This window comes from Toxotes jaculatrix, chromosome 1 (assembly GCF_017976425.1).
Source record: "Toxotes jaculatrix isolate fToxJac2 chromosome 1, fToxJac2.pri, whole genome shotgun sequence".
NCBI lineage: Eukaryota > Metazoa > Chordata > Actinopteri > Toxotidae > Toxotes > Toxotes jaculatrix.
Window position 1 is genome coordinate 14968404 of NC_054394.1, and position 15530 is coordinate 14983933.

General features: G+C 38.9%; 1 protein-coding gene across 1 annotated transcript in view; it reads left to right on the plus strand.

Annotated features, from left to right (window-relative positions):
- LOC121182366 (CUB and sushi domain-containing protein 1-like) overlaps positions 1–15530 on the plus strand; it is a 282979-nt gene that overhangs the window by 180297 nt on the left and 87152 nt on the right. Inside the window, exons 26-30 of the mRNA XM_041038832.1 lie at positions 2832–2958; positions 3558–3769; positions 7092–7283; positions 9888–10026; positions 13834–14021. Of these exons, the coding sequence (XP_040894766.1) occupies positions 2832–2958; positions 3558–3769; positions 7092–7283; positions 9888–10026; positions 13834–14021 (858 nt within the window). The remainder of the gene's footprint in view (positions 1–2831; positions 2959–3557; positions 3770–7091; positions 7284–9887; positions 10027–13833; positions 14022–15530) is intronic.

The window sequence follows — 15530 nt, forward strand, 5'->3', positions numbered from 1 at the left end:
TAGAGGAGCATGCCAAACAAATCAACTGCTTTGACATGGTGTTTTTTTTTTTCAAGTCATTTTGTGTTTTAGCGTCAGCATGTACAGCTGGCCATTCTAATTCTGTATTGTCATTCAGCAACCACCAGTGAAGCATGAACTTGACGTTGAAATCCCTAAAGCAGATTCATAATTTCTATTGTCCACAATTCTTGCTTATCCATAAATATGTTGTGGCTTTGCATATTTTACAAATTTAAACACTTTCCTTGTAAGTATTTTTTACTGATTTGGGCCGACGTGGGCACTTTGCACGTGCAAATTTGGAATTCCCTACAGCAGAGCCAAACCTTGTGTCTTTCTAACCTGCCAGCACACCTGAGCTCTCTAAGGTGGGACATAGCGTGGTGTATTTGTTAATAGCAACTAAAAAGAATGTGTGAGCATAGGTGTGTGTGGAATGAGAATGAGTATGTTTTTTTTGGCTGGATGTGTGGAAATCTCAGTGTGTGTCTGTGTGTATACCTCCACAGTCCGTCAGTCATTAATTTGTCACAGCTCTGTCGCTGCCTTATTTCAGGTAAGCCAGCCACCAGGAGAGTACTTGCTGGCAGAGCCTTGGGCTAACTACTTCTATATCTTCCTTTGCATCTTCCTTCTTTGTCTGTGTGTTGGGGCGTTTGCCTTTCTGCCTCTGTCACCATCCCCGTCTGTCTGGCTCGGTCCCGTATCTGCGTGTGCTAGCATGGAGATGAGGAGATGGCTTTGCCTCGGGCTGTTTCTATACCGTCTTTCAGTCTTTCTCCCACACTGAGTCAAACAGATCGGTGGTCTACCTCTGTGGGACTCTTCTTCTATTCATACAGTACACCTGTCTGTCTGTATGTGTGTGTGCCTGTTATTCTCTTTTTCTTGCTCTGTCTTGGGTAACTGCGGCTGTCATTGACCCAGGCTTACTTCTCATAAGTTTAAGCGTTTTCAGTGTGAGTGTATTTTTCTGACCTTGTGTGTCTGTGTAGTTATCTGCTACTCCCTTTGTGTTTGTGTTTACATGTGACTTTGTGTTTGCGTGCACTCTGTCTAGGGTAATGCAGCAGCAGTAGGTTGTCATGTTATTGTAGATTGCAGAGCTGTGTTAATGGTGCCTTCTTTTTCACACAAACACACACAGCACACATGCACACACAGATATGAAGCCTTCTCTGTACCAAACTGTTTTCTAATCAGCAGCGATCTGCTGGCTCTGTGGGCTACCATGTGTACCATGTACTACCATGATGAGTTCAAATCTGCTCCCAGCCTTTTCCCCTGCCTCCTGCTATCTCCTCTGTTCCTCACCTCTGAAAACAATATAAAAATAACACAAAAATCCAGTTGTCTCTTGTGCATTAAAGAGCATTTTTTTTCTTGACCTTTGTACACTATAGGGAGATCCGTAAGAGAAAACAGCCATCAAAGTTATTCACCAACCTTGAAACAGTATAGCACGAGCTTGGATAATTCAAGGTTGATTTAATGATTCAAGCCTTTCTAAACTGATTCTCATTTAACTCAACCTTCACACCTCAGAGTAATTTATAGCAAAGTAGAGGAACCGCCTCTTACGGAGATGAATTGAAATGTTAATAGGGCTGGAAGGAAGACCAGAAAATATGATAGAAAAAATCTGGTTGTATTGAGAATAGAGGTCTTCGCAGATCCCAAAATACCGAATGTGCATAAATTAATTTTCAGAACAGAGATATTCCATGGAGACCTGAGCACAGTCAGACCCAATCAGAATAAACCCAATGATAAGAAGATCCGATCCACTAACGCCAGCAGCACCATGATGCCCTGTCAATTAACAATCAGCAGTATAATAATGTCCTTAAAATGAATGTGAAGTCCAAGAAACTATTTCCAAAAATAATTTGTTTAAAGTGTATAAAAGACTGATTTTCAAGAAATAATTGAAAGTCGTATTTTCTCCTTCACCAGCATTCTGTAGCCAACTGGGCGACAGACAGAGAGATTATAATTTTCTAACCAGGCTAATTCTAATTCCAAAAAGTAGCTGTCATTTAATGGCATTATTTTTTTTTAACATAGGCTACTCATAAATCCTAAAATATTTTCTGCACCTGTGATTATGATATGACACATGATCAGAGCTGATACGGAGTACTCTCGGATTTTAGTGACACTCAGATCTTAGATCCGTGGCAGTAAAACAAGATCCTGCTCGATCCCATTAGACAGAGTATAATTTGAGCCCAGTCCAGCTTAAGTCACAGGTCACGTTTTGATTCTTCACAATCAAGTGATGCAGTGAAGACCTCTAACTCAGAGAAACAGTAAAAAAAAAAAAAAAAATTAATGTGCTTAACACTGTTGTCAAGTTTCAGATTGACCATAACAGTGCAGGTGAACTGCTGTAAAGTTCTATGATTTCTATTTATTGTCTTTGGTCACCTTATCAGATGTTAGTGCAGTGACTCATATTCTTCAATATAGTTCAAAGTCTTTGTGATTGAGAAGAGTGGACTTATGGCTGAGAGGGCCACAAGTCACCAATAATATCTGCTGCAGTTTATAATTCATAGCAGCCCTGTAGTAATCCTTCAGTATGTGGCTTTGTCGCAGGCCCTTGGAAAATGCCCTGATGTTTCTTCTGTGTTTGATTTCCCCAGCCAAATGTGAAAATTATGTAAATAGGAAGGTAAGATGTATCCATGCTCTATAATACAGGTGGGATTAACACACATTAATAGCTGTAAATCATACAATAGGTAAAGTTAAAACTAGTAGATACATTATGTGTATTTTTTTCCAGTGTTGTTTGATCATCCCTTTGTCTCGTGTCCTTGTAGCGGAGTGTGGAGGGCACATAACTGGAGCAGTGTCTGGACGGATTCTGTCTCCGGGATATCCTGCTCCTTATGACAACAACCTCCACTGTACCTGGACTATAGAGGCTGATACAGGCAAGACTATCAGGTAATCATGAAGTACTTGGGTATACACTGAATCCACTATAAGTATGATGACCCCTGCAGTTACGGTTGAGCATTTTTGGTTTTACATCAATGGAAACTCAGCAAGGATGTTTGATAACGAATTAAGACGAGTATGCTAACAAGTGTCTGAGCAACTGCTTCGCTCTGCCGAGATGGCGTTAGCTTACTGGCTAATTAGACAAGCTAATAGAAATGGTAATAGCTGTAATAGGATTTTATAGGATGATTCCCATATGACAACAACCTTCACTCTACATACACTATAGAGGCAAACACTCACAAGACTGTCAGGTAATAATATATTCACTAATTACAGATAAATGTTCACTGTCAAAACCACTGCTGTGTCGGAGAGTACACCACATTAGTCATTATGCCACCATCATGTTTCTCAACACATTGTGGCTACTGCTGACACGTGTGTGTCTGTGTGTGTGCTAGTGTGATCTGTTTATTCTCAGCTGTGCTTCATTTTATGGTTGATGTGATTTTTGGTAAAACTGCTGGATAAAAAAAAGCAGTTGCTAATGTTCTGTACTGAATCATGGATTTCCTGTGTCTTTTTGTATTTTTTCTCAGTCTTCACTTCATTGTCTTTGACACTGAGATCGGCCACGATATCCTGAGAGTCTGGGATGGTCCGTCCGGGCCATCAGACGGTGGGATCCTGTTGAAAGAGTGGTCAGGCCCAGCCCTACCTGAAGATATCCACTCGACGTTCAACATACTCACGCTGCAGTTTGATTCAGATTATTTCATCAGCAAGCAAGGATTTTCTATACAATTCTCCAGTGAGTAGCCTCACCTCTAAATCAAAATCATTAAGCTTAAATTTCATATGGAAACTCTGAATGACTGAAAAAATTTTTTTAAAAATACCATGATTCCACTAAATCACCAATTTGGGTGGTCTGCCCCTCTCTATCCCCTAGATCCATTTATGAAGAAAAACCAATTACTGAATTAGCAATTAAATTAACTAATTAACAAACTCACTCATCACACATATAGTTTCTTAGTTATTATATAAACCTCATTTATATTGGCTAAAAGAGAATTAATCTGGAATTAATGCTACATTTAACAGGATTTCTGAAAAACCTTTAGCCAAGAAATCAAATGAGAAATTTAATATCTCACTCTGGGACCCAGGCTTGCAAAGTACCGAAGAAGCCCACCAGAGACCTGTAGCTCAGTTTAGGTTGTACCCCAATGTTTAGCCAGGAGGTATGGTAACTGTGAGTTCTTCTTCACTTCTAGTTACTTATTTAATAAGATAGTGAAATATTTCTTTGAGACAGTAGTTTTGTGAAATTTATCATCATCAACAACAACTATAATAAAAATATATGCTATAAATCACTTTGTAGGTAATGACCAAAATTCTTTTTATTCATTTAAGGGGTTTTGTCTTTAAGTGTCAATTTTGTAATAAGAGGTTAATTTTTTTTCATCATACTCTTTCAAAGGGATGTAAATGAACAAAAACTACTGCTGTTGTTTCTCCCCATTTTTTTCTAAAAGAAATGGCAACCTGAACAGTAACTGTGCCCTTTGGGTGTAGAGATGGCCTTTGCTGTTTGAGCCACTGGACCCAAAAATGTCTGTGAACCATCCTTTCAGAATCATTGGCCAAAGTCACTGTGATCCACTCTAGCAGCAAAATCAATCAGAGGAACACTGAGTAAGAAAAGTAAGGAAGCGGGAGAACAGACAGTCAAGAACGTCTTACCTTTACAGCTGCTTATTCGCATCAGTGCATCCGCGCGTGCACACACACACACACACACACGCACCAGCCCAAATATGTCCAGTTGCTCTATGGTTGATATACATCTGCATACAGAAACATGCATACACAAATTCCAACATACAGAGCTGAGCATTTTTTAAAAATATATATATAATTCTAGTGATAAATATTTCTGTCCAATATGGTCTCTATTTCCCTTACATGTTTAACTTTTTCTCCTTCCCCATATTTAAAATGAATATTTGCCCTCACTAATATACTAATCCAAACACTTTTATTCCATTACTATGGTGATGACATACTTGATTTACTAAAGCAACCACCACACTCATTTGTTTAAAGCAAGGTTTGTGGATTTATTCAGCGAGTGGTTTTTAGGGGCGGTGATGTATAAATGTCTTTCATGTTGTCCTCTTTCTTTTGTCTCTGTGTCACTGTCTCTGTGTCCAGGAAAAAAACAATTTCATTCTGGACAGATATAATAAACCTTGCTTTGGATAAATGAGTGTGGTGGTTGGTTTAGTAAATCAAGTATGTCATTACCATAGTAATGGAATAAAAGTGTTTTCATTAGCATATTAGTGAGTGCAAATATTTATTGTTTTAAATATTGGGAGAAGGGTAAAAAATTAAACATGTGAGGGAGATGGAGAGATTGTTTGGCTCCGCACCAGCTGTTGGAATATTGAAAAAGATAATTTATATGTTCAGTGTGGAGTGTAATTCATGAGTCTGGCTTCCACGCAGGCATGTTCTACTATTATTTTTGCCAGGACTCTAGCCAAGATTTGATCTATAATTTTCACTGAATCTGGCGCTTTACAGTTAATTGTTGAGTCTACTGTATAATGAGAATTCAAGCAGTGTCCAATGCTGCCTTGTCCATTCCGTGGCAGATTACATAGATTAGTTCTTCCTAACCTACTTGGCTTGTGACCCCTCAAACAGAAGCAATGTCTTCTTGTGACCCATCATCAACATTTACATACTGTATGTCTATGAGTTAAAATCAAGTAGATAAAACAGTAAAAGTTTTTTTTTTTTACTTTCCTGACTTCTTACAAGAATGATCTCACAATCCTTTAGGTTTATTATGTAATCCCACTGGACAGACAGGAATAACCAAAACACTTTGTATCACAAAGTACAATATACATTTATGCATATAGTATGCAGAATTACTATCATTATTATTATTACAAGGAGTAGTAATAGTACTACCAGTAGCAGTGTTTTTAAGAATGATTTCAATGTAATTATAATGATAATGAACTTAAGCACCATTGGAAAACAAAGTTACAAAGTTCTTTACCATCAAACCAAAGAACCAAAAGTTGCTAGATACAGACCAGATAAAATTTACTGTAATAAATACCATCACTTAAAATAAGCCATATGTTAAAACTGGGTTTTAAGAAGAGATTTAAAGGAGGTCACTGAGTATGAGTGTTTGAGAGCTCCTGGCAGCTGAGGGCCCCAGACAGCAAAGGCTCGGTCACCTTCTGTGACAAGTCAGGATTTAGGAACAATAAGTAGGGTCCTGCCAGAAGATCTTAAGCAGCAGGCATATAGGGAGTTAGCATATTGCAGACGTAGGCAGGAGCCACACCATTCAAGGCTTTAAAAACAAGCAGGAAATCTTAAATCAACTCTAACACTCACAGGAAGCCAGTGAAGGGCTGTAAGAAATGGTGTAATATGGTTGTTTTTCTTCTTTTCTTAGTTAACAGTAGTATTAGTCGTTTGACAAAACTATCCTTTAAATGTGGTCATATTCTATTCTATTCAGACACATATTTCACACACTTATATTTCATAATGCACCAGGGTTGACCAAAATATCTTTTTCATTTTGGCCTTTTTTAGATGCTTGATGCACTGATTGGTCCTATGGAATCACTACAGGAAAATGAAACACAATTGCAAGCCTCAGACCTGAAACCCCTGCACCTTGAGGTTGATTGTCTTGAAACAAGCAATATAAAGCTAGTTATCCCTACTAAGCACACTGCTTAGCCTGAAGGGGGAGCCACTAATTAAAAAGCAAAAAGACAGCACCAGGTCAAATTTGATTGAACCTAGAGGGTTGATCCATTTATTATTTAGTTACTAACTAGTCGGGGTGAGCGTGAGCTTTCACATGTCTCTCCAGCTGCCATTACTACCTTCAATAGAATAATTTTATCAGTCATTGTCAGTATGATGACAGCAAACCCCATTAGGACTCAGACACTCTTTGTCTGCAGCTGCCAGTGATGATAATACTGCTGGGTATGAGCACGTCTGTCTCACTGCCTCTTTTTCTCCCTAGCAACAGTATGTCAATATCCGTCTTTCTTTGTCTGTTTCACGCTCTTTAGCCACTACAGCAACGACCTGCAATGACCCAGGCACCCCTGTAAACGGTTCTCGATATGGGGACAGTAAGGAGCCTGGTGACAGTATGACGTTCCAGTGTGATCCAGGCTACCAGCTAGAAGGCCAGGACACCATTACATGTGTGCGGATGGATAACAGATTCTACTGGCAGCCTGACCCTCCAACATGTATAGGTAAGTGTACATTAAGCTAAAATACGATTCCATGGTGTGATGAGTGAGACGTTAATGAGGTGGAGACGTATATTTCATATTTAAAAATGGTGACTAAATATGAAAATGGTGCTAGACGTTAAAGGTCCTATATGTAAGTAGCATTAGCAGCTGTTTACTTGCTAGTCAAGAAGAAACTTTATGAGTTCAATATCTAACTTCATGCCTTGACCCTTCAAGATCTTTCGCCAGCAGTGGAAAGCAATGCCAGTGTTAATGCTTGTTTTGGAATCACTTCTTTTCTTCTACTGACGTTAGCATGTTAACCAGCTAGCCCTGGCCCATCCCATCTCGTAATACCACCTTGCAATAGTGAGTCTATAGCGTCCAGTCTGCCCTCAGTTCAGCATGAAAGGATGAAGAAGTAGCTCTGGGCAGAGTATTCTAACCATTTTTCTTGTACATTGACAATTGACAATGCTGAGGCTCTTGGCAAGTAAACAGGTTTAAGGTTTTTTTGGTTAATGTCAATAAGGCACTAACACTAGCACTATTTGCTCTAATGAGTACCTCCAACAATATACGTCTCAACACAAAACACCTCTGGAGGTGGAGTGATCCACAGTTATATCTTAAACGTAAAGTTTACATCACAGCTGAGGTCCCTGAGGTGCCCTTGTGTTGTTCTGCCATGTCTGACATACTTCTCCGGAGACAAATCAACTGAAGCCTCCGGGTAAAGTTATCTCTAATGCCAAGTGATGCTGCTTTTGCTGGAGCATCAGATGGTTTTCCATATTGAACAGATGATCTTTAAAATGAAGAAGAAGTTGAACAGGTGTTGAGCAAACTATGGTTGGTATTGTTCAAGAAATTTCAAAAGCAGAACCAAAACATCCTAAATTTCATTCTCACCTCTGTAGCTGTGATGGACAAGCTGTGGATTGGGCAGAATTGGGATGTATGTATGGGATGCATGTGGACATGAGAAGAAGAGTGGAAAAAAAGAAAGTGAGGTAGCATTGCACAATGGTACAGGTAGCTGTGACAGCTAGCCTGTGTCAAAACTGTTGACAAACCAGAGCTTGTTTGCTCTTTTCCTCGATTATCACCACCATCGAGCCCACCTGCTGCTTATAGCTGAGTGAGCTTCCACATCCCACGCCGAGCCTCATTCACACGATTCTGCTGCAGTTTGTTTTTGAGTCACCCACTTTAAGGTGTGCTTTCCTTTCTTTATTTTCCTCCTCTGTTGTCTCTGACACACTTGACTTCCTCACTAAAGGACGGAAGTAACTTCCAGCCCTGAAGCCTGTCTTATTTTTTGAGTCAGAAAATACAGGAATAGCAGAGTAGAAGAAAAAAACCTGTTGCAAGTGTATACATTCCCCTGCCCATACATTCCAGTTGACAGTAGGCTTGCTACTGAACTACATGACTTAATGGGGCTACAAAATGCATAAAGTTCTTTTTCGTGATTACCTCCTGCATCCAGTTCAGTTTTGTTTTGCGTATGACCTCTCATGTCATTGTAGTAAGAGCACTTGGAAGAGGAAAATCACCAGATTCCCATAAAGGCCCTGGGCTGCTGGATTTTTTAATTATTCAAGGATGAGGTATGGGTATGACATCACACATAGCTGAAGGTGGGATGTAAACAATGTGAGCAAGCCGGAGAAAATTCCCGCAGCAAGTAGCATGTTGTCCACCCCCCAGCTTTCAGCAAAGAGCTACAGGTATTTGCCGTTCTGTTAGATGCCACATCCTCCCTTTCTGTTGCTTTCTGCTTCTCTTTATCGTTCAGCTTTATCAGGAAGTCCTCCAGCACGGTCACAGCGACCAGTAATTTGCCTTGTAACCATGTCTGTGAAACACATTATGCTGTGTTCCTGATACTGCCTCTGACTCTTTGCCAGTGACCTCACGTTTTACATGACTGTAGATAAAATGTAGAGCTTAAATCTCACTACATTTTCTCTTAGCTTAGCCTGCACTTCCCTCTCCTGCACTTTAACCTCAGGTGGTGAATCCCTGGGTGTTCAAAAGCTCCTAAGATTAAACCAGCATTATACACAACAGTCTAGTGCCCAAGTGTGTGCCTGTCTGTGAGTGATTTGCAACTGTTAATGCCTTTGTTTACCTCTATTTCACTGTTGATAATCCGTTCACACCCACCTGCCACCCCCAAGACACTTCTCCACATTCCAGATTCTTCCTTCACATCACCAAATTGCTGCTCGAATGCATCTGTCTGTCTCTCTTGCCAATATCTCTTTCCTGCATTCTGGCTTGTTGTGGGATAACAGGACCGCTAGGGGTGATTCTCTCTGCTAACTACCCCCAGCTCTACACTCTGTAACTAAATCTGACCGTCTCTCCCCATCTCCCTTTTGCTCTTTCACCCTCTCCCGTTACCTGTGGAGATAATATCAGCAGTCCACCAGGGGTAATTCTCCTTCTCCTAACCAACTCCTGCCTTACCTTCCATACCTACCTCTCTTTCGCTGCCTACCTGTGGGGCTTATATGAGTGGCCAATCAGGGGTGATTCTCTTTCCAAATTACCCCAAGCCCAATGCTGTGTAATCACCTTTTTGCCTCTCTCTTGCTTTTTGTCTGTCTACAGCAACCTGTGGGGGCAACATCAGTGGACCTTCTGGAGTAATTTTGTCTCCTAACTACCCCCAGCCTTACCCCCCTGGGAAAGAGTGCGACTGGAGAATCAGAGTCAACCCTGACTTTGTCATTGCCCTCATCTTTAAAAGGTAGGCCTCCTAAATTTAAAAGATGGCACTGTATCTCCATGTGCATTGCCACTTACCTCTGTCCTAACATGAATGCACAAGCTGTAAATGACAAGTGGGGGCTTATCTGTGCCTTAGAAACCCTGCGGCCCCTCAGCTGGAATTTCTAGCATTTTGAGTCAGTCGAAAGGCGGCCCATGTTATTTTGGTGGAGGGCTTAACTGTAACATGACAGCAACAATAAGAGGTGTCTAAACAGCAGTCACAGTAAACTGGTAGATTTATGATAATCCTGTGTTAATTAAAAATTTTGCACTCAAGCTAGAAAACACAATACATTACTGTCATAATGGCGCCATAATAAAAGTACTTTACACTGTGTGAAACAAAAGCTATCATGTCAAATGCTGAATTATGCTGATTGAGGATGTAAAAACTACTCAGAGAAAATACAAAGTTATTCGTGCATGCATTGTGTTTTAATGGGACTGTCATTACAGTCCGATCAATATTTAAGGTTTCGTTGTCAGATTAATTATTGCTAACCGATCGTAACACACTTACACATAACTTATCACAAAAAGAAAGATACAGCAAGGTGTGTTTTTCCCTAATTTTGAGGCAATGCAGCGTTAGCAAACACATCAGGGTCCAGCAATGGTCTTATTGATGTTATTAATTTTTAATTAGTTTATCCAAATACCTGAGAAAACTTAAAGATTAAGGGGATGGATGGGGTCCCACAAGAGTTTTCTAAAATATATTTCTCTTCTGGCTTAAATTAAAAAATGTATCACCCTCTATGGACTTGGTTCATGTGTTTGGTTTAAGTTTATTTCTCAGTGTAGACTTTGTATGACTCACTGTGGCCCACACAGCGTTTAAAACAAAACAAAAAAAAAACAACAACAACAACAAACGGTCCATGCAGTATAGTCAGGGACCAGGCTCAGTTTAGTTTTATGTTAATTAACATGCAGTTAAGGATCATTAACGTAACTAATAAACCCATATTGGTGGGGAAAACCTCTAATAGACTTTAAATTTGTCTGTAAAACAGTAAAAATCCACCTCTGACATAAGTAACAACAGTAGCAAATGATTTGTTTATGTTGCGATTTCAGAAATTAAAGCAGGAACTTTTATAAAGTTGTAAGTAAAAGAAAATATTTCGGTCTCTTTCACACAAACATACTGCACACTATAATGTATGTTACATATAACATATGATGGCAGATAAATGAAATTCATGTGTTAATGAAAAGGATTTCTGACAATTTCCAACTTCTTTTTTTTTTTTTTTTTGTTATAGAGCAGTGTTTATTTACATCCCAGGTCCTGTTTGCGCCTCAGAATATCTTACAAGTCACAGTGGTTAGGGGCCTACGACTAAAGCAGAAGTGAAGATTGGAGTTTCACATGTAGTAAAGAGATAAAAGCAAAGCTGAGTTTTTCCAGATTGCCAAAGGAAAAAAATGACCCAATTTTGGCTTCATGTTTTTCAGCTGGAGAGATAATTCCCTTCTGTTGTAACAGTGAGGCAGTCTTATTTTACTTTTAATTAAGTTGTATTGATTGATTTGATATTGATATTGGTTGTTTTGTGAATTCTGTATGTAATTTCTTTGTCACTATTTATCTCATTTTAACCTAGTAATTGTGTTTTGTGAACTCACCTGAGATAAGCTTCTATTACTAATGACTTTGGATCAGCCTTTTTAATCAGATCATGCCACAATTCTTGCTTCTCCAATGAATTCAGGACTCATTTCGTGGTATCCTCATTTGAGCGTCCACATCCAACAGAACCTTGGTTTATAGCAGTGCTAAAAGGTATCAGCCAGGAAAAGTGTTTCTTTGTGAAATAAGAGGTATCATGTTCTGCAAATGTACTGCCTACTGACTACGTATGTGAGAAAGGACTGACAGTTTTGTGGCACTCAAAATGTGCAATCCATAACTAAAAAACTTTTTTTTTTTTTTTTACTTCTCCTCAGCGAGATCTTTGTGTTCTTTTATGACATTTAGTAGCTTTAGCATTCAGACCCAGAATGTATCACTAATGCAAAAGGTATTAACATGGATCATTTTAATGCTTTGCCAGTGCAAAAGGGGCTTATGTGCAGTTAAGCCCATTCTGCACCAGCTATAAACACAGGGCTTAAACTTGAGCATTCTTTGCACTAATTTTAACTTTGGTAGTTATTACATATGGTTTGGGGTTTTTTTTTTTTTTGAGTTCAACAAGTCTTTTCTGAGAATAAATATTGTTGTCAGCCAAATGGCACCTCTTTTGCCCTAACTCAGAAACTCATGATTGTCTTCTCATGTCTTAAAGTAAAGCGAAAGGTTAGAAAAAGTAGGGGACACATGAGAGAAGAGCCCTGCAAATCTGGATTTCATACATAACATTTTTGTTCATTTCTTCTATATCAAAATCTCAGCCTGTCCTACAAAGTATCCTATGGAGCTTTCTTTTTGTGTTTTCACTTTCTCGCCAAAACATAGATTCTCTTTATCCGAAAGGCCTAACAAACATGGCAAATGCATTTCCTAACTCGTAAAATGTTTGGAAATAGTCTGAAACCTGCATCATTCTCATCATCTTGGGGTCCTCTTCTCCTTTAGAGGCATTTCTCTGCATTTTTCGGTGCATTATCACCAACAACCGTTACCACTCTTTGCAGAACTGTGTAATAACCTCGTGTCTGTGCTTGTGTCATGAATGCACTGCTTTTTTCGTATATGGTGATAGAACACAGGATATGAACAATACAGGGAGTCACTCTTCCAAATCTGGCACTACAGTGTCCTTAGTGCTTGCCACAGGGTACCTACGAGTTGTCAATACAGCTACATTTAAATATACACATTACAGCTCTCTCTTTCTCTCTTCCTTTTTATCTGTCTTTGCTCTGACAGGACACAAACACACATTCACAGACACACACACACACAGTTAAGTCCCATGACTTCCACCCAAAGACTGGATTGGATAGTTTAACCAAACAGGTGGGAGAGAGAGCTAATACAGAGATATGTGTGTGTGTGTGTGTGTGTGTGTGTGTGTGTGTGTGTGTGTGTGTGTGTGTGTGTGTGTGTGTGTGTGTGTGTGTGTGTGTGTGTGTGTGTGTGTGTGTGTGTGTGTGTGTGCGTGCGTGTGTGTGTGTGTGTGTGTGTGTCAGTATGTGTTATACAAATTTGTCTCCATGTGACAGCTAACATGACCGCTGTCAGAGCAAACACTGACACTTTGTGTGAGACAGTGTGTGTTCACATGTCTTGTACTTTTACCCTCATGAGGACCAAATGTCTACATGCATGTACAGAGAGATGAAAGATCAAAGTGAAAACCAGCAAAACTTTTACAAATAAACATTCATTAGTAGCTACTGCAGGCTGCAGGTTAAAAAATTCAGGGCACATATTTGTGTTAGGTGTACACACAAACACATGCACACGCATACTAAAGATACAAAGATCAAAATATATCACAACATGTCTTTTCATGATGGAACAGCACGATGATGAACTCAAGATGATGCACACATTCTTATTTTTCTAAACTATCAAAAAATAACTGTTTTTGACTATATATTGCCGTTTTAAATTCAAGAAGAAGAGGAAAACAACAACAAATGCAGTAAACACATCCAGAAAATGTCAAACATGTCAAAATGAAAGTCAGATTAGAAGAGAGATAACGCAAACTAAGTGGAAGTCATTAAACATAGCAGATACACACTAATTATGCAATCAGTCTTGCTTGATTCTTAAACTTAACTTCCTGGGTTTTTTTTACTATTATTTTTTTTTTTTTCATCCCAGTTTCAACATGGAGCCAAGTTATGACTTCCTGCACATCTACGAGGGTGAAGACTCTAATGGACCATTACTAGCAAGTCTCCAAGGCAACCAGGCCCCAGAGCGAATAGAGAGCAGTGGTAACAGTCTCTTCCTTGCATTCAGATCTGATGCTTCACTGGGCATGTCTGGGTTCGCCATCGAATTTAGAGGTAATTAAACATCAGCTTAACATAACGTCCTTGTTCATTTTCCAGCAAGGTCGCATTTAAGTTTCTGATTTTCTTCTTGGATGATGGCCAAATGTTTTTAAATAATCTAATCAACAGACCATTGATTAGTTGCAAAAGTATAGTAAATAGTACTCCTTAGTAGCAGTGGTAGTATTATAACAGCAGTGTTAGCTGTAGTACTGTAGCAGCAATAGTAATATTAGTATTAGTATTAGTATTAGTATTAGTATTAGATAGTTACAGTATTGTAAGCAGTAAAGTGGCTGGAATTGTAATAAGCACTGCACTATGGGCCTAATTAGATTCAAAGCTACAAAAATAAACCAGATCATCTTGACACATGATATATGTGCCAAGATGATATTTACTCCTGATGAATTTGAGGACAAGTCAGTGTTGTATTACATTTCTAGTTCTATTTAATTTATCAATACATATGTCATTTACTTCTTTAATATTCTGTGGGCCAGATTTACTAAGGCTTTCTTGCCTGTTTTTTAGGTGCAGATCAGAAACAATCTGCCCCAAACACATCATTTTAGCAAGTGTTTGCATGGTCTGTCTCTTTCCTCATTGCATTTGCATCTAGGGGAGGATCACAGAAATAACAGGAAGAGACATGTTGATAGAGGTTGATTATGTATTCCTCTGGATCTACTAAGGTCGTGCAATTTCCGCAGTAGCTCAAAACAGATTTACAAGAGCCACAAGGAAGGATGTGGTGAAGGAAAGAAACATACAATTGTATGTAACAAAGAATCAGTCATTAGAAATAAAAATCAAGATGCATTTTTTTTAAACCTAACCATCAGTGAACTGTAAAATCACTGCAGGTACAAGTGAACTTTTCTTTTAAGTAAATGCTAAAGGCATTTATGAGTGTATCTAAATCAATATTTAATTTTTTTCTTATATCATTTCATCTCCTTTTCTTTCCCAGTGAATGTGTTTTTGCCCCCTAATGAATTCATTATTAGATATATGCTTAAGATTATGTCATACTAGTAACATAATAGTAACAGTTTTCTCAGGTGGCCAAAGTAAATGTTTTGCAATTGGGAGCACAACATTATTATTTCTTTTCTTCTTCACTTGCATAGTGTGACTTGGAGGGCAAGACTAAGTTCAGTCTAAGAGCTGGCTGCATAATGAGCTGCTGTCTTAGTAAATCAGGTGCTGAATACATGCAGATTGGGCTTTTCTTAGTAAATCTGGCCCTGTATTTGATAATACTACTTTTACTGCTACCACTACTATTTGGAATGGGTGTTATGTGCGCAAAGTGTAAAAAAAAAGAAGAGGGAAAACAATCACTGTCACTAAATTCTGTATTTAGAGTGTTATGATTAAAATGTTGATACAGGAGTGTCTCTTGTGCAGACAGGATAATATTTTAAGCTGCCAACTCCATTAACTTCATCCTTACTGTACATCAGAAGTCTTCAAAGGGCACGCTGTTCCATGTCAGCCCATGAGTTGTTTACTTCC